General features: G+C 48.8%; 1 protein-coding gene across 1 annotated transcript; it reads left to right on the top strand.

Annotated features, from left to right (window-relative positions):
• The first annotated feature begins 583 nt into the window (after positions 1–583).
• On the top strand, positions 584–19,185 carry LOC127489976 (uncharacterized). The gene is given in 4 exon segments (XM_089327047.1): positions 584–595; positions 14,126–15,495; positions 15,497–15,711; positions 15,714–19,185. Coding segments are annotated over 4 exon segments (1,689 nt in total). The 3' UTR covers positions 15,806–19,185.
• The last annotated feature ends 5,519 nt before the right edge of the window (positions 19,186–24,704 follow it).

Below are 24,704 nucleotides of genomic sequence, written 5' to 3'. Positions count from 1 at the left end.
TCTTGTTTAGACAAGGTCATAGTCAAAGTGGAGGTTCTCTCCTCCCTTCAGAGAAAGGCACCTCCCTCTTTGAAGACCTGTTCTTTCCACTGGGATCTCACTCACAGAGATCTTTTTGCCAGAGTGTCTTGGCTTTCCATGCCTGAAATACTCTCATGGGCTTTTCAGCCAGATCGGAATGCCTTTAGGGCTGATTCTGAGGCCAGAGTGCTATTTAGGACATCTGCCATTCTATGAGTCTGCTGAGTATCTCACTTCCCATGTTGGATCACTCTCCCCTTTATTTATTCTATCGGTTAGTGTTAGCAGATACTAGACTCCATTACATTATATTTTAGATACTATGTTAGTTATCCCAGATCCAGGAACACATATGTATCTATCATCTCAATATTGTCTTATCTCGCTCAGTATAATGGCTTTCAGTTGTGACCATCTCGTTACAAAAGACAGGATTTCATCTTTTTCTCAGCTGAGTAATATTGCATAGTGTAAATATAACAAAATTTCTCTAGCCAGTCATCAGTTTATGGGCATCAGCATTGATTCTGTCTTAGCTATTGTCAATTGTGTTGTAGTAAACATGGAGGTTCAGGTAACTCATCTACTGTTTTGTTTTGTGTAAATTCCCAGGAGCGTGATGGTCTGATGGCTACACTGTATGGTAGGTCTATATTCAGATCTCTGAGATCTCTGTCTTCCACAGTGGTTGCACCAGTTTACATTTCCACCAACAGTGTACCAGGGTACTATTTTACCTACATGCTCTTCAGCATTTGTTGATTTCTGTATGTGGGCTGTTCTAACTGGGGTGAGATGAAACCTCATTGTGGTTTTGATTTGCATTTCCCTAATGGTTAGTGACCCTGAACATTTTCTAAGTGTCTGTTGGCCACTTGAATTTCCTTTCTTGAAAAATGCCTGTTCAACTACTGTCCCATTTCTTAACTTGGTTTGCTGTTATTGTTGCTGTTGTTGTTGAGTTTTGTAGTTTGCAAATAATTTCTTTGATTCTGTCCATTACCTCTTACTTATGCTGACTGGTTCTTTTGCAGTGAAGAAGATTCTCAGCTCTATGTAATCCCATTTGTCTTATTTGGATTTGATTGCCTGTGCTTCTGGAGTCTTTTCCAAGAACTCTTTTCCTATGCCAAAATCTTGCCTAGTTTCCCCATTGTTCTTTAAAGATTTCATGGTATCAGGTCATAGATTTTTGTCTTTGATACATTTTTGAGTGGATTTTTGTGTGAAGTGTGAGTAGGAGTCTAATCTCATACTTCTGCACATGGAGATCTAGTTTCCCCAGAGCCATTTGTTAAAGAGACTCAGTTCTCCAGTGGTAGATTTTAGCTTCATGATCAAAGATAAATCAGTTGTATGCATGGATTCACTCCTGGAATTTCTATGCTGTTTCATTGGTCTACCAGTCTATTTTTTGGCCAGTACCAGGCTGTTTTGATTATAACTTCCTTGTAGTATGTCTTGAAATCAGGTATTGTGATGCATCTGCCTTTGTTTTTATTACATAAGATTGTTTTAGGTATTCGGGGTCTCTTTTGTTTCCATATGAATTTTAGCATCATTTTGTTCTGGACAGGTGAAGAATGTCTTTAATATTTTCACTAGAAATACATTGAATCTTCAAATTACTTTTACTAATATGGGCATTTTGATTATATTGATTCTTTCAATCCATGAACATGGATAATTTTTCAATTTATTATGTCCTTTTCTATTTCTTTGTTTGGCATTTTGTAATTTTCACCTTAGATATCTTTGACATCCTTGGTTAAATTTACTCCAAGATATTTCATTATTTTGGAACTATTGTGAATGGAACTGATCTTTCTCAACAATTACCTTGTCTGTGTATACAAAGACTATTTTTCTGTGTTGGTTTTATGAAACTCAGAGTCAGTGCTGATGCTAATTTTCCCCATGGTAAAAATCCATATATCACAAGAGTTCACATTACCCACCAGCCACAGCCCTACTCTTCACAATTGTACTGGGCAGGTACAAGAGTTCCCATGGGTGGCACTTTCCTTCTGTGGTGCTGGCTCCCATTCCACACCCATTGCAGGATGAGCACAGTGGACGGTTGTTGTCCCAGTGTCTGTATGGGGGCAGACCCCAGCAGTGCTCTCAAACTGGTCTATTTGCCTCTGCTGACAGTTCCTTCTAGCTTCTGTGTGTGCACAGAAGAGCTGGAGCAGCTGCTACTGTTTATGTCTGAAATGGCACAACCTTTTCACAGTTAGCCACAGGGCATTGGTGTGGAGGAGGAAGAAATGGAGACAGATGCACCGCTTACCCCACTCCCCATTTGAGCAGTATCCTATCTCTCCTGAGGGTTCTGGGCCAGACTCAAACATGGTGTTGTCTACTAGGCTGCCCTCCAGCCATATCAACAGTGGAACGGGCCAGTGCAGTCTTACCTCAACTTGCTAGCCAGTGTGGGCTGCTAGGTTCTTTGTTGCTTTCATGCTGTGTGCTCCATGCTGCATGCCTGTATCTTCCACTCAGGTCCAGATCATTTCCACTACTTTTACATCACCTCCCACTGCAGTTGTCCCTGCAACTTTTTTTTTCACCAATTTCATGGAACCTAGAGCAGACCTACCTGCTACTATTCCATCATCTTGCCTCCCCCATAACATACTGTTGATAGACCATGCTTTTAGAAATTTTTAGGCATGGAAATATTTGTGAATGTGACTTATAATAGTTATAGCTATTTAAGGAGTCACTATTTTGTCATGTTTTATCTTTCTTTGTGTCTTGTAGTATTTTTGTCTAATTCTACTTATTTATAGCAATACAGCCTCTTCTCTCTTTTGATTACCATTTTCATGAAAAAACTTGTCTCCATCCTTTTCAGTTTCAAAATAAGAATCTGTTTATATATGATTTCAATCTCTTATAGGCACTATATAGTTTAACCTCTGTTGATTTTTATCCATTCAAGCTATCTCTGATTTTCATTGGGAAATATTATATTCTATGTTCTCATTGGGAAATATTAAATATGGACTAGATTACTTAGTTTTGCCATGATGTTCTGTGTTGTCTCTAGGTCTTATATTTTCTTTTTCAGTGACCCCTACTTTTGTTGGCTTCCTTTCTTTTTTTGACAGGCAGAATTAGACAGTGAGAGAAAGAGAGACAGAGAGAAAGGTCTCCTTCCATTGGTTCACCCCCCAAATGGCTGCCACAGCCGGTGCACTGCTCCAATCCGAAGCCAGGAGCCAGGTGCTTCCTCCTGGTCTCCCATGTGGGTGTAGGGCCCAAGGACTTGGGCCATCCACTGCCTTCCCAGTCCACAGCAGAGAGCTGGACTGGAAGAGGAGCAACTGGGACAGAATCAGACACCCCAAATGGGACTAGAACCCGGGGTGCTGGTGCCACAGGCAGAGGATTAGCCAAGTGAGCCATGGCACCGGCCTTTGTTGGCTTCCTTTATGTTCACTTTTTGACACATTCTGAACATCTTCTCATTCCTTTTTTGAACATAAAATGTCTTTGTGTGATTATATTATTATTTTATCTATGGGGATTATAAATGTTGTTCTAAAGTTGTAATGATTCATGTCAAGTTGATTCTGACTTAAGTGTATATGCATAAATAATTTTTCCCTGATTTGTGGTAATTAATAAATTACCTGAAATGTAATATGTTGGAGTGAAATTGACATTTTGAGATTCAATGATTGTTTATTGCCCTTGTCTTTTCTGTTGAGGAACAGTGTTTTCTTATTCATACTATTTGTTGAACTGCTTTCTCAGTGCAGGGTTAATATAATTAGTATAAAGTAAACTGAAAATAGATCTTTGTAAAAATTAAGAGTGAAAATAGGGGAGAAAGGAGGATGAGATGCGGGAGCATGGGCCATAGAAAGGATAAGGTGGGAAGTATCACCATGTTACTAAATCTGTGTATATGAAATATATACCTTAAGTAAAATTTTAAAATATATTTCTTATTGGGAAATTTTATTCCTGGACTGATGAATTAATTTTGGCAACAAAGTACATAGTTTTCCATGTTCTGTGTTGTCTTTAGGTCTTATATTTTCTTTTTTAATGTTTCCTACATCATTGGCTTCCTTTGTGTTTAACTGATTTTTTTGTAGTGACTCATCCTGATTACTTTCTCATTCCCTTTAATATATAAAAATGGCTCTGTGGTTATTATGGGGATCATGCATATTGTTCTAAAGTTACAATGACTCATGTTAAATTGATACTACATTAAATGTATATGCATACAAAAATTTTAATTCTTTGTAGAATTCATTTATAATAATATTAAGTCTTTAAAGTTTATATTATTGATGACACAAATTATATCTTTGTATACTACAAACCATCAGAAGTGATTCATTTGGAAAATTATTTTATGATTCATTCATTTATTTGAAAGCAGAGTTACAGAGAGAGAGGGAGACACAGAGGGATGCCTTCCATCCACTATTGACTCCCCAGATGGCCACAACATCCAAGGCTGGGCCAAAACAAAGTCAGGAGGAAGGAACTTCATGTGGTCCCCCACGTGAATAGCAGGGACTCCACAGCTCCAGCTCCTCAGATCCCGGCTGCTCGGCAGCTCTAGCTCCTCCTCAGTGACCAGCCGCTCCAGCTCCAGCTCCTCATCAGCGTCCAGCCAATCCAGTTCCAGCTCCTCCTCATTGTCCAGCTGCTCCATAGCTCCAGCTGCTGCTTGGCATCCAGCCACTCCAGCTCCAGGCCCTCCTCAGCCCTCAGACGCTCCAGCTCCAGCTCTTCCTCAGCATCCAGCTGCTCCGCAGCTCGAGCTCTTCCTCAGCCCCCGGCCACTCCGCAGTTCCAGCTCCACCTCAGCCCCTGCTGCTCCACAGCTTCAGTTCCTTCTTGGCATTCAGCTGCTCCATTTCCAGCTCCTCCTCGATGTCCAGCCACTCCACAGCTCCAGCACCTCCTCGGTGTCCAGGCACTCCAGCTCCAGCTTCTCCTCAGCATCCAGCTATTCCAGTTCCAGCTCCTGTTTGGCATCCAGCTGCACCACAGCTCCAGCTCCTCCTTGGCATCCAGATGCTCCATCTCCAGCTCCTCCTCAACATCCAGCCACTCCGCAGCTCCAGCTCCTCCCTGGTGTTCAGCCTCTCCAGCTCCAGCTCCTCCTCAGTGTCCAGGCACTCCAGCTCCAGCTCCTTCTCAGAATCCAGCTACTCCAGTTCCAACTGCTGTTTGGTGTCCAGCTGCTCCACAGCTCCAGATCCTCCTCGACATCTAGATGCTCCAGCTTCAGCTCCTCATTGTCCCATTGCTCCAAAACTCCAGCTCCTCCTCAGGTCCTGGCAGCGTGGCAGCTCCAGCTCCTCCTTGGTGTCCAGCCACTCCAGCTCCAGCTCCTCCTTGGTGTCCAGCTTCTCTGCATCTCCAGCTCCTCCCCGGTGTCCAGCTGCTTCAGCTCTAGCTCCTCCTTTGCCACCTCCTTTGCCGTCCAGTCACTCAGCAGCTCCAGCCCCTCTAGGCCCACAGCCACTCCAGTTCCAGCTCCTCCTCTGCATCCAGCCACTCCGCTGCTCTAGCCATTCCTCAGCCACTGGCTGCTCTGCATTTCCAGCTCCACCTCAGCCCCTGCCACTCCACAGCTCCAGTTCCTCCTCGGCATCCAGCCTCTCCAGCTCCAGCTAATCCTCAGCGTCCAGCCACTCAGCAGCCCCAGCACCTCCTCAATGTCCAGCTGCTGCACAGCTCCAGCTCCTCCTCAGTGTCCAACCGCTCCAGCTCCAGCTCTTCCTCAGTGTCCAGCCACTCCAGTTCCAGCTCCTCCTTGGCTCCCAGCCACTCCAGCTCCATCTCCTCCTCAGCATACAGCCACACGACAGCTCCAGCTCCTCCTCAGTGTCCAGCTGCTCTGCAGCTCCAGCTCCCCTCCACATCTGGCAGCTCGGCAGCTCCAGCTCCTCCTCGGCGTCCAGCTGCTCCAGCTCTAGCTCCTCCTTGGCCCCTGTCACTCGGAAGCTCCAGCTCCTACTCGGCTCCCAGCCACTCCAGCTCCAGCTCCTCCTCAGTGTCCAGCGGCTCCAGCTCATCCTAGGAGTCCAGCTGCTCTGCAGCTCCAGCTCCTCCTCAGCCCCTGGTTGCTCCATACCCCCAGCTCCTCCTTGGCATCCAACCGACCAGCTCCAGCTTCTCTCGGTGTCCAGCCACTCCGTAGCTCCAGCTCTTCTCAGCCTCCGGCCGCTCTGCAGTTTCAGCTCCTCCTCGGCATCCAGCAGCTCCAGCTCCAGCTGCTCCTCAGCGTCCAGCCAATAAAGCTCCAGCTCCTCCTTGGTGTCTAGCTGCTCTGCAGCTCCAGTTCCTCCTCAGCATACAGCTGCTTAGTGGCTCCAGCTTCACCTTGGCATCCAGCCGCTCTGTGGCTCCAGCTCCTCCTTGGTGTCCAGCTGCTCTGCAGCTCCAGCTCCTCTCGGTGTCCAGGTGTTTGGCAGCTCCAGCTACTCCTCAGCGTCCAGTTGCTCAAGCTCCAGTTCTTGCTCAGCATCCAGCCACTCTGCAGCTCCAGCTCCTCCCCGCATCCTGGCAGCTAGGCAGCATCAGCTCCTCCTTGGTGTCCAGCTGCTCCAACTCTAGCTCCTCCTTGGCCCCCAGTCACTTGGAAACTCCAGCACCTCCTCGGCTCCCAGCTGCTCCAGCTCCAGCTCCTCCTCAGTGTCCAGCAGCTCCAGCTCTAGCTCGTCCTAGGAGTCCAGCTGCTCTGCAGCTCCAGCTCCTCCTCAGCCCCTAGTCACTCCATACCCCCAGCTCCTCCTTGGCATCTAGCTGACCAGCTCCAGCTTCTCGGCGTCCAGCCACTCCACAGTTCCAGCTCCACCTTGGCTCCCAGCCACACTAGCTCCAGCTCCTCCTCAGCCCCCAGGAGCTCCAGATCCAGCTTCTTCTCGGCATCAAGCTGTTCCAGATCCAGCTACTCCTCAGCTCCCAGCCACTCCTCCTTGGCATCCAGCTGCTCCAGCTCCAGCCCCTCCTCGGTGTCCAGCCACTTGGCAGCCCCAGCTCCTCCTCGACGTCCAGCCACTCTGCAGCTCCGGCACCTCCCAGGCTCCTGGCCACAAGGCATTTCGAGCACATCCTATGCATCCAGCCGCTCCAGCACCAGTTCATCCTTGGTGTCCAGCTGCTCTGGAGCTCCAGCATCTCCTCGTCCAGCCCTTCCAGCTCAAGCTGTTAACCAGCATCCACCCACTCTGCAGCTCCAGCTCCTCCTCAGCTCCCGGCTGCTCGGCAGCTCCAGCTCCTCCTCAGTTCCCAGCTGCTCAGGAGCTCCAGATCCTCCTCAGCTCCCAGCTGCACCAGCTCCAGCTCCTCCTCAACCCCAAGGAGCTCCAGCTCCAGCTCCTCCTCAGCATCCAGCCGCTCCAGCTCCTCCTTGGCATCCAGCCACTTGGCAGCTCCAGCTCCTCCTCAGTGTCCAGGCACTCCATGGCTCCAGCTCCTTGGCATCCAGCTGCTCAGCAGCTCCAGCTCCTCCTCAGCCCTCAGATGCTCCAGCTCCAGCTCCTCCTCAGCATCCAGCCGCTCCAGCTCCTCCTTGGCATCCAGCCACTTGGCAGCTCCAGCTCCTCCTCAGTGTCCAGGCACTCCATGGCTCCAGCTCCTTGGCATCCAGCTGCTCAGCAGCTCCAGCTCCACTTCAGCCCTCAGCCGCTCCAAAGCTGTAGCTCCTCCACGGTGTCCAGCCACTCCTTCCCTGCTCCAGCTCCTCCTCAGCATCCAGTTGCTTGGCAGCTCCAGCTCCTCTTAGGCCCCCAGCCTCTCCAGCTCCAGCTCCTCCTTGGTATCTAGGCACTACAGCTACAGCTCCTCCTCAGCATCCAGCTACTCCAGTTCCAGCTCCTGTTCGGTGTTCAGCTGCTCCACAGCTCCAGCTCCTCCTCATCATCCAGCCGCTCCAGCTCCAGCTCTTCCTCGTTGTCCAGTTGCTTGGAAACTCCAGCTCCTCCTCAGCTCTGGGCAGCGCGGCAGCTCCAGCTCCTCCTTGGTGTCCAGACACTCCAGCTCCTCCCTGGTGTCCAGCTGTTCCAGCTCTAGCTTCTTCTTTGCCCCCAGTGTCTCGGCAGCTCCAGCCCCTCTAGGCCCTCAGTTGCTGGCTGATCCGCAGCTCCACCTCAGCCCCTGCCACTCCACAGCTCCAGCTCCTCCTCAACGTCCAGCCACTCAGCAGCCCCAGCACCTCCTCGACGTCCAGCCACTCCACAGCTCCAGTTCCTCCTCAGCTCCCGGCCACTCGACATCTCCAGCTCCTCCTCGGCATCCAACTGCTCCAACTCCAGCTCCTCCTAGTGTCCAGTCTCTCCAGCTCCAGCTCCTCCTCAGCACCCACCACTCTGCAGCTCCAGCTCTTCCTCAGCATCCAGCCATTCCACAGTTCCAGCTCTGCCTCAGCCCCTGGGCACTACGCAGTTCCAGTTCCTCTCTGGCATCCATCAGCTCCAGCTCCAGCTACCCCTTGGCATCCAGCCACTCTGCAGCTCCAGCTCCTCCTCAGTGACCAGCTTCTCCAGCTCCAGCTCATCGTTAGCATCCAGCCACTCCAGCTCCAGCTCTTCCTCGGCTTCCAGGCACTCCACAGCTCCAGCTCCTCCTCAGAACCCTGCTGCTCAGCAGCTCCAGCTCCTCCTCAGTGACCAGCCGCTCCAGCTGAAGCTCTTCATCAGCATCCAGCCGCTCCAGCTCCAGCTCCTCCTTGGTGTCCAGTCACTCCAGCTCCAGGTCCTCCTCGTTGTCCAGCCCGTCCAGCTCCAGCTCCTCCTCAGAGTCCAGCTGCTCCAGCTTCAGTTCCTGCTCAGCATCCAGCCACTCCAGCTCCTCCTCAGCATCCAGCCACTCTGCAGCTCCAGCTCATCCTCGGCATCCAGCCGCTCGAGCTCCAGCTCCTTCTTGGAGTCCAGCGGCTCCAGCTCTAGCTCTTCATTGTCCAGCTGCTCCAGCTGTAGCTCCTCCTCAGCCCCCAGCCACTCCAGCTCCAGCTCCTCCTTGGTGTCCAGATGCTCCACAGCTCCAGCTCTTCCTCAGCCCCCGGCTGCTCTGCAGCTCCAGCTCCACCTCAGTCTCCACTGCTCCACAGCTCCAGCTCCTCCCCAGCGTTCAGCATCTCCAGCTCCTCCTTGGTTTCCAGGCACTCCAGCTCCAGGTCCTCCTCAGTGTCCAGTCACTCAGCAGCCCCAGGTCCTCCTCGGTGTCCAACTGCTCCTGCTGTAGCTCCACCTCGGTGCCTAGGCACTCCAGCTCCAGCTCCTCCTCAGCATTCAGCTGCTCCACAGCTCCAGCTCCTCCTAAGCCCCTGGCCGCTACTCAGTTCCAGCTCCTCCTCGATGTTCAGCCGCTCCAGCTCTATCTCCTAGGCACCCTGCTGCTTTAGTCTAGCTCCTCCTTGGCCCCAGTCACTCGGTATCTCCAGCTCTTCCTCAGCCCCCAGCCGCTCCAGCTCCAGCTCCTCCACAATGTCCAGCTGCGCAAGTTTCAGCTCCTGCTTGGCATCCAGGTGCTCCAGCTGCAGCTCCTCCTCAGCCCCCATCCGCTTGGCAGCTCCAGCTTCTCCTAGGCATCCAGCCACTCCAGCTCCAGCTCCTCCTCAGCCCCCATCCGCTTGGCAACTCCAGCTTCTCCTAGGCATCCAGCCACTCCAGCTCCAGCTCCTCCTCAGTGTCCAGCTGCTCTGTAGCTCCAGCTCCTCCTAAGACCCTGCCACTCTGCAGCTCCAACTCCTCCTCAGATCCCTGCTGCTCAGCAGCTCCAGCTCCTCCTCAGTGACCAGCCGCTCCAGCTCAAGCTCTTCATCAGCGTCCAGCCGCTCCAATTCCAGCTCCTCCTTGGTGTCCAGCCACTCCAGCTGCAAGTCCTCCTCAGTGTCCAGCCGCTCCAGCTCCAGTTCCTAATCAGCGTAAAGCCACTATGCAGCTCCAGCTCCTCCTCGGCTCCCGTCCACTCAGCAGCTCCAGCTGCTCCTTGTTCCAGGGCTGCTCAGCAGCTCCAGCTCCTCCTTGCTGTCTAGCTGCTCCAGCTCTAGCTCCTCCTCGGTGTCCAGCAGCTCTAGCTCCATCTCGTCCTTGGTGTCCAGCCACTCTGCAGCTCCAGCTCCTTGGCTCCCGGCCCCTCAGCAGCTCCAGCTCCTCCTCAATGTCCAGCTTCTCCAGCTCTAGCTCCTCCTCAGCATCCAGCTGCTCCAGCTGCAGCTCCTCCTGTGTCCAGCTGCTCCAGCTGTAGCTCCTCCTTGGCCCCAGCTACTCCACACCTCCAACTCCTCCTTGGCTTCAAGGCACTCGGCAGCTCCAGCTCCTCCTTGGTGACGAGCTTCTCTGTGGCTCCAACTCCTCCTCAGACCCCGCTGCTATGCAACTCCAGCTCCTCCTCAGCACCCGGCACTCCTCAGCTCCAGCTTTTCCTCGGCATCCAGCCATTCCACGGATCCAGCTCTTCCTCAGCCCCGGCCGCTCTGCAGCTCCAGCTCCTCCTTGGCATCCAGCCACTCCACCTCCAGTTCCTCCTCGGCATCCAGCCACTCCGCAGCTCCAGCTCCTCCTCAGATCCTGGGTGCTCAGCAGCTCCAGCTCCTCCTCAGAGTCCAGCCGCTCCAGCTGCAACTCCTCCTTGGAATCCAGCCACTTCAGCTCTAGCTCCTCCTCAACCTCCAGCTGCTCCAGCTCCAGCTGCACCTCAGCATCTAGCCACTCCACCTCCAGCTCCTCCTCAGTGTCCAGCTGCTCCACCTCTCCAGCTCTTCCTCAACCCCCAGCCGCTCCGCAGCTCCAGCTCCTCCTTGGTGTCCAACCACTCAAGCTCCAGTTCCTCCTGAGTCCAGCCACTCCAGCTCCAGTTCCTGCTCAGCGTCCAACCACTCCAGCTCCTCCTCATTGTCCAGCCACTCTGCAGCACCAGCTCTTCCTTGGCGTCCAGGCCTATGCCACTCCAGCTCTTCCTCAGCCCCCAGCCACTCCAGCTCCAGCTCCTTGTCAGTGTCCAGCCGCTCCAACTCTAGCTCCTGCTCAGTGTCCAGCCGCTCCAGCTCCAGGTCCTCCTCGGCACCCTGCTGCTCAGCAGCTCCAGCTCCTCTTCAGTGTCCAGCTTCTCACCTCCAGCTCCTCCTCGGTGTCCAGCCACTCAAGCTCCAGCTCCTCCTTGCCTCCCAGAAGCTCAGCAGCTCCAGCTCCTCCCAAGCCCCTGGCCACTCCTCAGCTCCAGCTCCACCTCAGTGTCCAGCCACTCGGCAGCCCCAGCTCCTCCTCGACGTCCAGCTGCTTCAGCTGAAGCTCCACCTCGGTGTCCAGGCACTCCAGCACCAGCTCCTCCTCAGCACCCAGCTGCTCTGCAGCTCAAGCTCCTCCTCAGCTCAGGCCCACTCCAGAGCTCCAGCTCCTCCTCAGCATCCAGCTGCTCTGCAGCTCCAGTTCCTCTTCAACCCCCGGCTGCTCCAGTTCTAGCTCCTCCTCAACACCCAGCTGCTACAGCTACAGCTCCTCCTTAGTGTCCAGCCACTCCACTTTCAGCTTCTCCTCAGTGTCAGCTGTTCTGCATATCCAGCTCCTCCTCGGCATCCAGCCACTGCAGCTCAGCTCATCCTCAGCATCCAGCCACTCGGCAGCCCCAGCTCCTCCTTGAAGTCCAGCTGCTTGGCATCTCCAGCTTCTCCTAGGCATCCAGCCACTCCAGCTGCAGCTCCTCCTTGGCTCCTGGCAGCTTGGCTACTGCAGCTCCTCCTCGCCATTCAGCCACTCCAGCTCCAACTCTTCCTGAACATCCATCTGCTCCAGTTTCAGCTCTGCTTGGCTTCCAGTTGCTCCACAGCTCCAGCTCCTCCTCGGTGTCCAGCTGCTCCAGCTCCTGCTCCACCTCAGCATCCAGCCACTGCAGCTCCAGCTCCTCCTTGGTGTCCAGCTGCTCCAGCTCCAACTCCTCCATGGCTCACAGAAGCTCGGCAGGTCCAGCTCCTCCTCGGCATCCAGCCACTCAAGCTCCAGGTCCTCCTCGGCATCCAGCCACTCTGCAGCTCCAGTTCTTCTCAGCCCCCAGCTGCTCCGCACCTCCAGCTCCTCCTAAGCATCCAGCCACTCCAGCTCCAGCTCCTCCTTGGCATCTAGCCATTCCACAGCTCCAGCTCTTGTTCGGCCCCCAGGTGCTCCAGGCCCAGCTCCTCCTCGGCGTCCAGCTGCTCCAGTTCTAGCTCCTCCTCAATCCCCAGCTGCTACAGCTCCAGCTCCTTCTCAGTGTCCAGCCACTCCAGTTCCAACTACTCCTCGGTGTCCAGCTGCTCTGCAGATCCAGCTCTTCCTCAGCATCCAGCCACTCCAGCTCAGCTCCTCCTCAGCATCCAGCCACTCGGCAGCCACAGCTCCTCCTCGAAGTCCAGCCGCTCCAGCTCCAGCTCCTCCTTGGCTCCCGGCCACTTGGCAGCTCCAGCTCCTCCTAGGCTCCCAGCCGCTCCAGCTCCAGCTCCTCCTTGGCTTCCAGCCACTCCAACTCCAGCTCCTTTTTGGCTTCCAGCCACTTGGCAGGTCCAGCTCCTCCTCAGTGTCCAGCCACTTCAGCTCTAGTTCCTCCTTGGCACCAGTCACTCCCCAGCTCCAGCTCCTCCTTGGCATCCATCCACTCCACAATTCCTGCTCTCTTCAACCCGTGGCCGCTCTGTGGCTCCAGCTCCTCCTCAGCTCCCAGCCACTCCAGCTCCAGCTCCTCCTTGGCCTCCAGCTGCTTGGCAATTCCAGCTCTGCCTTGGCATCCAGCTGCTCCACACCTCCACTCCTCCTTAGCTACCGGCCACTCCAGCTCCAACTCCTCCTCATCATCCAGCCGCTTCAGCTCTAGCTCCTCAATGACCTCCAGTTGCTCCAGCTCCAGTTCCACCTCAGCATCCAGCTGCTGCAGCTCCAGCTCCTCCTCAGTGTCCAGCTGCTCTGTGGCTGTAGCTCCTCCTCAGCCCCTGGCACTCTGCAGCTCCAGCTAATCCTCAGCACCCACTGCGCTGCTGCTCCATCTCTTCCTCAGCTCCCGGCTGCTCTGCAGCTCCAGCTTCTCCTTGGCATCCAGCTGCTCCAGCTGCAGCTCCTCCTCGGTGTCCAGCCACTCTGCAGCTCCATCTTCTCCTTGCATCCAGCTGCTTCAGCTCCAGCTCCTCCTTGGCATCCAGCCACTCTAACTCCAGCTCCTCCTTGGCTCCCGGCTGCTCGGCAGCTCCAGCTCCTCTTCAGTGTCCAGTCACTCCAACTCTAGCTCCTCCTTGGCCACCAGTCGCTCCTCAGCTCCACCTGCTCCTTGGCATCCAGACACTCTGCAGCTCCAGCTCCTCCTCGGCTCCCGGCTGCTCCAGCTCCGGCTCCTCCTTGGCCTCCAGCTGCTCGGCAGCTCCATCTCCTTGGCATCCAGGTGCTCCAGCTCCAACTCTTCCTTGGCTCCCCCCATTCATCAGCTCCAGCTCCTCTTCACTGTCCAGCCACTCCAGCTCTAGCTCCTCCTTGGCCACCAGTCACTCGGCAGCCACAGCTCCTCCTTGGCATCCAGCTGCTCCAGCTCTAGCTCCTTCTCAGCCCTCAGCCCCTCCAGCTCCAGCCCCTAATCATCCAGCCATTCCAGTTCCAGCTGCTCCTCAGCATCCTGCTGCTCTGCATTTCCAGCTCTCCCTCATCTCCTGGCCGCTCAACAGCTCCAGCTCCTCCTCGGTGTCAAGCTGCTTCAGCTCTAGCTCCTCCATGACCTCTAGCCACTCCAGGTACAGCTCCACCTCCGCATTCAGCTGCTCCAGCTCCAGCTCCTCCTCAGTGTCCAGCTGCTCTGCATCTCCATCTCTTCCTCAGCCCCCGACAACTCCACAGCTCCAGCTCCTCCTAAGTATCCAGCCACTCTGCAGCTCCAGCTCCTCCTCAGATCCTGGATGCTCAGCAGCTCTAGCTCCTCCTCGTGGTCCAGCTGGTCCAGCTCTATCTCCTCTTTGGCACCAGTCGCTCGGCAGCTCCAGCTCATCCTCAGCCCCCAGCCTCTCCAGCTTCAGCACCTCCTCGGTATCCAGCTTTTCCAGCTCTATCTCCTCTTTGGACCCAGTCGCTCTGCAGCTCTAGCTCCTACACGGCCCTAGCCACTCCACTTCTAGCACCTCCTCAGCGTCCAGCCATTCTGCAGATCCAGCTCCTCCTCAGTGTCCAGCTATTCCAGCTCCAGCTCCTCTTCAGCAACTAGCTGCTCCAGCTCCAGCTCCTCCTCAGAGTCCAGCCACTCATCTCCAGCTCCTTATTGGCCCCCAGCCACTCCAGCTCCAACTCCTCCTCAGCATTCAGCCATTGCAAATCCAGCTCCTCCTCGGTATCCAGCTGCTCAAGCTCCATCTCTTTCTTGGCATTCTGCCACTCCACAGGTCAGGCTCCTCCTCAGCCCCCAGCTGGTCCGCAGCTCCAGCTCCTCCTTGGCCCCCAGCCGCTCCATCTCCATTTCCTCCTCAGTGTCCAGCCCCTCCGCAGCTCCAGCTCCTCCTCGGCTCCCATCCGCTCAGCAGCTCCACCTCTTTTTTGGTGTCCAGCCACTCCAGCTGCAGCTCCTCCTCAGCCCCAAGCTGCTCCGCAGTTTCAGCTCCTCCTTGGCTCCTAGCCACTCAGTATCTTCAGCTCCTCCTCGGTGTTCAGCCCCTCCAGAGCTCCAGCTCCTCCTTGGTGTCCAGCAGCTCTGCAGCTCCAGCTCTTCCTTGGCATCCAGCTGCTCCACAGCTCCAACTCCTTGGAGTCCAGCTGCTCCAGCTCTAGCTCCTCCTCAACCCCCAGCTGCTCCACAGCTCCAACTCCTCCTCAGCATCCAGGCACTTGGCATCTCCAGCTTCTCCTCAGCATCCAGCCGCTCCAGCTCCAGCTCCTCCTCAGCATCCAGCCACTCCACATCTCCAGCTCCTCGGCTCCTGGCCACTCGGCAGCTCCAGCGCCTCCTTGGTCCAGCTGCTCCAGCTCTAGCTCCTCAGCATCCAGCCACTCAAGCTGCAGCTCCTCCTAAGTGTCCAGCCACTTCTGCTCCAGCTCTTACTCAGCCCCTGGCCACTCTGCAGCTCCAGCTCTTCCTCAGCCCCTGGCTGCTCCACAGCTTCAGCTTCTCCTTGGTCTCCAGCTGCTCCAGCTCTTCCTCAGCCCCCAGCTGCTCCACAGCTTCAGCTTCTCCTCAGTCTCCAGCTGCTCCAGCTCCAGCTCCTCCTCAGCATCCAGCTGCTCAGCTCCTCTTTGGTGTCCAGTCGCTCCACAGCTCCAGCTCCAGTAGCTCCTCTGGCTCCCCGAATGCCTCCTGTCACAGGCAGGACAACAAACGGTGCCTGTGCTCCAAATCCAAACCACCTAAAATGGAGAGGAAAAGATGGAGCACATCTCCTAAACCCACCAAAGTGCACATTTGGAGGCTCACCAGGAACGTGACCAAGGACCACATCATGGAGATATTTTCCACCTATGGGAAGAGTAAAATGATTGACATGCCTGTCGACAGGATGCACCCATCTGTCTAAAGGCTATGCCTGTGTGGGGTTTGAGGAGGCCAAGAAGGCACTGAAGCACATGGATGGAGCACAAAATGATGGCCAGGAAATCACTGCTACTGCTATGCTGGCCTCCTGGCCCAGGCCACACCCTTGGGGATTCATTCCTCCCAGGAGAATGCTTCTGCCACCTCCTATGTGGCACGGGTCACCCCCCATGGATGAGAAGGTCTCCTCCCCGAGTCCAGGTCTCCCATGCACCAGCAATCTTGCTCTCCTGGCTGCCTCCACCACAGGAGCCCCTCCAGCTCCAACTCTTCCCACTGAAATTTGTTCCCCTGTAACTTATATCCCAGCCACCTCAGTTCTGTCGCTTTTCTGGCTGGAAAAGGATCAGTAGGAAAGGGAATTCCTCACGCAGGCAGGCTTCAGTGTCCACAGTGGAGTCATTTTCTCTACAGGTCGAGTTCTGGTTGCAGAGCCTTGAGGGTGTGGGGTTGTGCCTGGGAAGATGCCCTCCAGTTTCAGAGCCAAAAAGCTCACCCATTCCTGGCTCCCAAGAGTCCCTTCATCAGGGACAAGTGAGGCTTCTGATACAACGAAGCTCCACCTGGCAGTGCAGTGACCCTTCCACAGGTGGCCTGGGCCAGGCTGTAGCCTTCTCACACCCTTGCTGGGCACTGCTGTCCTACAACCAGCTGCTGTTGGCCCAGAGGGGTGGCCACGAATGGCTCTGTCTCTCCACATACTCCTCACACCCCTCTCCAGGTCCCATCACTCATTGACGTTGTTGAGTGAGCTGAGAGGCCGCTCTGCAGGGTCATCATGGAAACCCCCCATTGGCACCTGCCACTCATGGTGGGCTTGCTGGTTACCTTGGTATTGCTCTTGTTGGCTTTTATTGTATAGTCAGTACTATCAAATTCTTGTTTTGAGTTTTCTAACTTTGCAACATTTTAGGTAACTGTTGTGGTTGTTCTTTGTTGTGTATAGCGAAAGAATTGTGTTGAATGAAGCTAGGGTTAGAATGCAAAAAAAAAGGATGTTTATGTTAATACTATATTTTCTAATTTAATTGTGACACCAACATTTAGAAATTCCAATTACATAAAAATGTTTTGTTACAAATTCATTTACTCTTCTACCACATTGGAGCACACAATAAAAGAAAGATTGTTTCCTTAAATTTTTCTTCTGAATTTTCTTCTTATGCCTTAACCTAATTGATTTGGATTTGAGCAAGCTGACTTATGCTTATATCCTTGTTTTATTCCCAAGCTATTGACTGGAACACAACTGGTACTTAAATTTGTAAATTGTCACCAAATCAATAACTGGAATTGATCTTTGTCTTAATTAAGCCATACTTCCATATCTAATTTTTATCTCTGCTAATTTTGACCACCCAGATATAATTTAACAGATTTTTCTTCAATTTTTTGCTAAAAATATATGTACCTGAAATTTTGTGGGAAAAATGTGTATAAAGCAATTTCTATTCTTATTAGTGATTCACAGTGTCTTGATTTATGATGGAACTGAAAAATTTGGCAGCACTTAGAACTGAAATGATATTTTGAGGTTAGAACTTGGATCCAATGTGTCGCTCCCCCTCTTCGTGGAGGAATGACACAGGACCCTGCGCTGTTCTTTTTTCTGCTCGGCCCTTCCCAGGTTTGCTGCTGGTCCTTCCCGGGTTGGCTGCCGACCCTTCCACCTCCGTGGAAGGGCAGCTCCCCCTGCCACTTTCCCTACTTCTGTGGGGGAGTAGCACACCACCAGCCGGCTCTCTCAGGGGCTGCTCAGATGTTATCCGTACGTTCCTGGTGCCTGTTGTCTCTCTCCTCCTTTATAGTCCTCTTCCACCAATCCCAACTCTGCTACCCACACGCCGAGCACACTGCTCTCCTCCAATCAGGAGCAGCTCCTGCAGTTTATTGGTCAAACTGGAGGCAGTTGTGTAGAAGTTGTTTACTCCTCTCCCAGCACCATATTGTGGGAGAGCAGATGCATAGAATAAGTCTTAATTCCAGTAACTTAGCCTAGTCTCAGTTGCTCCCCACACAATGGATTTCACATTTTGAGCGTTAAATACCTTTGTGTCCTTGGAAGAAAACTCTGAGACATTTCTATCCTGTTTTTAAAATTCATCAAAACATGAAAGAAATTTCAAAACTAACCTCACAGAAAGTGCTTATGTAAACTACTCTCAAATTTAAAGTTGGTGCTCAAAATATTTCCAAATCTTGAAACTTCTTCAACAGTTCATGAAAATTACACTATAGTAGCATTTTCAACTTTAAATAGTATTTTCCATTTCCAATCATATGTGACTTCATAGAACTTTAATCTGTACCTGAAATTAAAAACATACAAATGAAACAGAGATCTATAAAGTTTATTTAGGTGTAAAATATAAATTATCCCAGAGTTCATATATACATACATATTTATGAAGGCCATCATTTACTTCAATCATCCACAAAGAACAGATATTCAAATAAATTAAGTTGCACTGTTAATAACATGTAATATTTAGTTAGGCTTACAATGGTTACATCTGTTTTGAATAGGTACATAAGTTTTTCATCTTGTCAGTATGCCATGAACAATACAGTTTGAAAAGTATTTACAAAGAATGTACTTGGTATTCCATACCATAATATATTTAGAGATTAAAGTATGTAAAAGAATGTGCATAGATTATTTGCAAAAACTCTGATATTTTATGTTGGGTACTTGAGCATGCATGTAATTTTGCATGTATACCAAGTGGAAATGTATTTCATAACTAGTATGGTAACAATCATTCTAACCAGAAACTCAGCTACTCAAAAGAGAGGCTAGTCAATGGGTACTGACTGAATATCAGCTTTTCTCTAAGATAGACAGAAGATACCAACAAATATATATGTGTACACAATGTAAAATAGTTCCATATTAATCATCTTGAATCATACAGAAGGCAATTTATTGTCTCCTAAGCTTGGTTTAACTGGGGCCTTCCTGTAACCTATTGTATCCTGTCAGGGAGTCTACTATGCCGTGTTTGCCTATTTTCTTAACTGTGTAGCTTACTAAACTGAAGCTTTGGGTCAGAGATTCTCCTCATTCAGCAATGGATTTTCTTTGATAGCACACTATCCTTTACATATTGCTTTATAAAATCAAACATAATTCAAAGGAAGTATAAAATAGCGTCTGACTTCAAGAGCCACAGATGACTACTGAAACCACAGCAAGTTAAAGGCATCTCCCAAGTGAATTGTATAGATTTTGAAGGTATTGCCCTCCAGACCTTATTAAGTAAACTGTAGTATCTCAAAGGGTTATGAAAGATGGAACTTACTGACTCTTTATGCCTGGAAGAACAGGAGCCCTTTGAAAGCCTGGAGCCCCTAGGGTCAAATAGATAAGGCATCTGAGTGACCAACATCAGCAGAGATGGAAATTAGAGATGGAAATATGACTTAACTAAGTCACATATTAATGACAGCTTTTGATTTGATGACATTATCAAAAGCTTAACTGATACCACTATGTTACAGTTTGTAGCCAGGGGAACAAAGCAAGAACATAAGCAAAAGTCAAGTTCTTCAGTAGTCAATTCAATGAGGTCAAGGTATAAGAAGAAAATCCAAGAGAGGGTTCTATGGGAAAGCATGCTGTCCACCCTTTATCTTGTGCTTCAATTGTAAAGAAGAGTAATTATATTTTATATTTATTCATTTCTAAATACTGGTATCAGAATGTAAATGGGAAGCATGATTTTACCATGGCATTTTTAAAAAGAAATTTCCAGGAGAAATATTGTAAATTTATAATAGTTTAAAATACTAAATGGTGAAATTAAATATGCACCCAAATAAAAAGTTCAAGAAATGTAAGAATGGCTTGGTTTCTTGACCCACAAATCAGCTAATTCTATGCAACTTTCAGCTAACCACAATAAAAAAGTACAAAACAAATGCAGCAAAATTTTATTCAATGGTATGATTTGGCACTTACCCTTATGTCTAGGTAGTGAGCATTCAATGAATGATGATAAAACAATTGACCGCAAGACTAGTTAAGTATTTCTAAGTCTCTCAAAATCCCATTAAAACCTTTCTAAAATGTTTCTTAATAAATTCTATAGTCTGAGTACAATCATATCAAATATGTCAAAATCCTGCTATACACATCTCAGACTTTATTCTCTATTTGGTAAATGAGCAGAAAATTTCATAAATGAAACTGATAAAATTAATACAAATACATAGTTTCCTTGCAAATACTCACAGCAGAATCACTTCTCCAGTGTATTGGGAATGAGATTATAGACTGAACACTGAGTATGTCATTTGAAATAATTAGTTAACATCAATTTTATCACATGTGAGGCAAATCCCTATGTCATTATGTGTCCCCAACACAATGAGAAAATTAGCCATGTATGCTCTTCAAGAAATTTTTTTTGACACGCAGAGTGGACAGTGAGAGAGAGAGACAGAGAGAAAGGTCTTCCTTTGCCATTGGTTCACCCTTCAATGGCCACCACGGCCATTGCTCTGTGGCTGGCGCATCGCGCTGATCTGAAGCCAGGAGCCAGGTGCCTCTCCTGGTCTCCCATGGGGTGCAGGACCCAAGGACTTTGGCCATCCTACACTGCACTCCTGGGGCATAGCAGAAAGCTGGCCAGGAAGAGGGGCAACCGGGACAGAATCTGGCACCCCAGCTGGGACTAGAACCCGGTGTGCCAGCACCGCAGGTGGAGGATTAGCCTACTGAGCTGCGGTGCCAGCCTCTTCAAGAAATTTTGATAGTGCTGAATAGCATCACATCACCACAGAGCAACTATGTGCTGTCACCTTGAGCTTGCAGAGTGCACCTGTGAGGTGCTGGTAGGATGACTTTCTTCCTTCCCAATTGTGAACATATACTAGGAGTATGTCAGAGTCCAGCTGTACATTGGAGGGTCAAGTTTGGATTGAATGAAAAAGGCATCTTTGCAAATGACTTAAAGACACTTTTGTATTTACTTCCCAGGATGATGGAGGAGCAAAGAAAAGAGAACAACTAATCGTTGGACCCAATAAGTCATCTTATAGTATAAACAAATAATTGATTAAAAAAATCCTGGCAGTTACCATCATCAATTTTCAGAATCTAAACAGTAAAACAGTGTGGTTGGTTTTATTTAATGCTAGGAACCTTAGGAAATACAGGAAGTGGGACACTAGATCAGTTTGGATACTGCAGGGCAGCAGTGCCTATCAGAGTTGTAATGGTAAAGGGAAATTTTTGCTTATCACTCATATTCTCATTTTCTCCCCTGCCTCAGTATCATCCAGTAGAGAAAGTTCTAGCAAAGCCATATATGTGATAACAAAGCAGTGGATGTAGCGAGTGTTCAAGTGACACAAATCCTAAGTTCTTATGGAATCTGTTACTAGGAACTTGTTCATTTTTGAACCAAGGAGTGAGGAAAGCAGTTTTAGTATAATTGGCTTTAGTGTATCATGTTATTAGATTTTAGGTCCTGGAATATTAATCAGGAAGTTCAGCAAATGGTAGAATTTGGGGTGCAGCCAAAAAGGACACTATCTATAAGTCATTGTCACAGGTCATTAAAATAAGACAATTACCTCTATTTCAACTACTGTTCAAACATGCAAGAAAATGAAGAAAAAATTAAAAGGTTTAAAATCAAGATGACAATGTTAATTATAAGCAATGGGTGTGGTTACTTATTATTTCTGATTTTTCTTCTCAGTTTGAAAGTTTGATTCTCAGTTGGGAGGAAATCTCTGTTAGGCAATAATAGAATTCTCTGGTGCTATGAGGGTTACCCATGTGTTGCCACTAGAAAGAAGGTAATAGCAACTAGCTTTCACCTGGAAAATGTCCTCTGACATTTAAGATTTTCATAGAAAGGAACATGAGTTGATTGCCTACATTGAGAACCTAATACACATGCATACAATGAAATGCATGTTCTTTATTTTTGGAAAATTTTCTGTATGCCTATGTGTATAATACCCATATACATGAGATCCTCAAAACCCCACTTCACCAATATCTCTGTTTCTCCAGGTTCATCCTCAAAGGGGAGAAAAATATGTAGAGAAGTGAAAAGAGATGAAAACTTTAATGAATGAGACTTGATGAAAATAAGATACAGATGAATGACTTCTCTCAACTGTTCATATGTAAAATCACAAACATTTTTAAAACTAGATTCTGTGTCTGGTGCTGTGGTATAGTGGGTAAAGGCACTATCCATAGTGCTGACATCAAGTCCTGGCTGATCGAATTCTGAGCAGGGACTTGATAATGTGCCTGGGAAAGCAGCAGATGTCCTAAGTCCATGGGACCCTACACCATGAGGGAGACTTGAATGAGGCTCCTGGCTTTGACCTAGCCCAGCCCTGAATGTTGCAGCTGTCTGGGGGTGTCCCAGCAGTTGGAAACTTGCTCTCTCTCTCTCTCTCCCCCACCCTTCTGCCTTTGACTTTCTCTGTGATTTTGTCTTTAAAATCAGTAAATAAACCTTTAATAGTCTCTGTAAATGCAATTCCTTTTACATGTAGAGCTTCTGATAATTTATCCAGAAGAGAAAAATGCATATTAATCATCTTAGTATTATCTAGGGTACCATATTATGAATATTAAAATTTACACACAGAAACCCACCCATGTATATAGAGAAATACTATGAAATCTTGTATGATTACATGACACTGAATTAAGTAACTGCTTCTTAAAATGCTATGTACCATTGTTTCATTGTGATTGAAGAAATGAAACATGACTCACAAAGGAACAATAGTGTATTTACATGGCTTAGTGTAATATACACATTCATGGTCTATCTATAATTTTATCATAAACTTTGGTACAACTACACAAAGACAGAAGGAAGGCAAATATATTGTTACACATTATTCTGATTCATATACTTAACATTAAAATCTACAGTTGAGCTTTTGATTAGAAATATCATTAAAATTATGTTTTCTGTGATGTTAAACAATATCAGCTATAATGGCATCATACTACCAGTTTTTTTCTTTCAATATTACATTTAATTAAGTTGTCAGAGGGGCCAGCCCTGTGGCGTAGCAAGTAAAGCCACCTCCTGGAGTGCTGGCATCCCATATGGGTGCCTGTTCAAGTCCCAGCTGCTCTATTTCTGATCCAGCTCTCTGCTATGGCCTGGGAAAGCAATAGAGGATGGCCCAAGTCCTTGGGCCCCTGCGCCCACATGAGAGACCTGGAGGAAGCTCCTGGCTTTGGATCAGAACCAATCTGTTGTGGCCAATTGGGGAATGAATCAGTGGATGGAAGACCTTTCTCTCTCTCTCTCTTTCTGCCTCCCCTCTCTCTGTGTAACTCTGATTTTTGAATAAATAAATAAATCTTTTAGAAAATATGTCACAATGATGTAGATCCAATAGAACAATGTATTGTTTTTCTTTCAGATCATTTCAGCGATTCTATCCGCAAAACTAATACCTACTCCGAAAATTCTAGAATATGAGAAGAAATCTAAGTGGGATTACATATGGGAGTCATTACTTGTTAATATATTATCAAAATAACATTTTTAAATGAAAAAAATATCTTTTGCCATTAGGCTTTGTGATGCTTCAGGTTAATCCCTGTTAAGGATACTTTGGGAAATAGATGTTGACAGTGTAAGTAAAGAGAACTGAGTTCCCACTGTTGTAAGTGTGCCTGATAGAACCACAATGTCTGTCACCTAGTAAGAGGGCAGGATAAAGGGCCAACATCGTGGTGTAGCAGGTTAAGCCACCACCCATGATGCAAACATCATAATGAGTGCCAGTTTGACTTCTAGTTGGTCTACTTTGGATGCAGCTCCCTGTGAATGTGTTGAGGAAAGCAGAAGAAGACTGGCCAGTATTTGGGCCTTAGACATACAAATAGGAGACCTAGATGGATTCTGAGGGCTGGCTATTCCTTGAACCAACCCAAGACATTACAGCCATATGGGAAGCAAACCAGTAGATGGAAGATTCTTTCTCTTCCTTCCTTCCTTCCTCCCTCCCTCCCTCCCTCTCTCTCTCTCTCTTTCTCCCTCTCTCTCTCTCTCTTTCTCCCTCTCTCCCTTTCTTTCTCTCTCTCTCTCTTTCTCTCTTTCTCTTTCTTTCCTTCTCTCTCTCTCTCTCTCCCCCTCTCACTCTCTCACTTTCTCTCTCCCTCCTTCTCTCCCTCCTTCCCTCCCTCTCTCCCTCCCTCCCTCCCTCCCTATTTCCTTCTCTCTCCCTGTCATTTCCACAATCCCAGTAACCCTGAGGTTATAAGGGTGGACAAAATGAAGTGCGGATTAAGGCATAAACTTTTTTTCTTGACATTTTGAGTCCTTATTAAAAACTGAAACTTCAAAGCAAAATGAAGAATGAGATCTTACATTTTCACCAGGATTTCCAGAAGGACACTCTGAACCACATGTACCAATACAATTCCAATAACAACAACAAAAAAGGAAAAAGATACTCATATCTGCTAACATAATACATTTATTGAAATAAATGAAAAAATGTCACAGATAATTATGTCAATACTCTGTGATAGTATGAAGTATCCCTCCCTCACATCCTGTGTTCAGCAAGAAAATAAAATTATCTGCACAAGTAAAAATATCTAAGAACCATAGACCAAGTACATTCAGAGTATTTTAATTCAGATACTCTACCAAAAGGAACATATTGCTTAAGCCACTCAATAGGACAGAACTCCCAAACTAGATTGTCATTTCTTGTTACATTAGGACAGACCTAGAAAAATAAATAATGGGAGAATCCTGTATAACTAAGTCTCCATGCTTCCTTGACATGTCCAATTGGTACAAGTTCACAAGGAGTCCCTGTAGGTCTACTACCGCCATCATCTTGTTGTTCATCACTGACATCAATTACATTTTTTATTTTTATTGGCAGTCAAACTCCATGAACATACTGATGATAGTGTGGCAACTTTATTAAAGTTTTTCTAAAAAATCTTCCTAATGTTTATGAAATGACTATAAACATAAAATACCCCTGTGCCAATATTTTATTGGTATTCAATAGGCACAGTGGAATAAGTTGTTCTATTTTGTTTTTAAAATGATTTCATTGATCTATAATCCTGACCATTATTTCTGGTAATATCATAAGGTAATGACTTTTTGTGAGGCAATTTCATATCCTCACAGTTGGCATATAGTCCATTATGTGAG

This window comes from Oryctolagus cuniculus, chromosome 2 (assembly GCF_051225735.1).
Source record: "Oryctolagus cuniculus isolate XC-2025 breed Fujian yellow rabbit chromosome 2, ASM5122573v1, whole genome shotgun sequence".
NCBI lineage: Eukaryota > Metazoa > Chordata > Mammalia > Lagomorpha > Leporidae > Oryctolagus > Oryctolagus cuniculus.
This window is presented reverse-complemented; position numbering and strand designations above follow the sequence as displayed.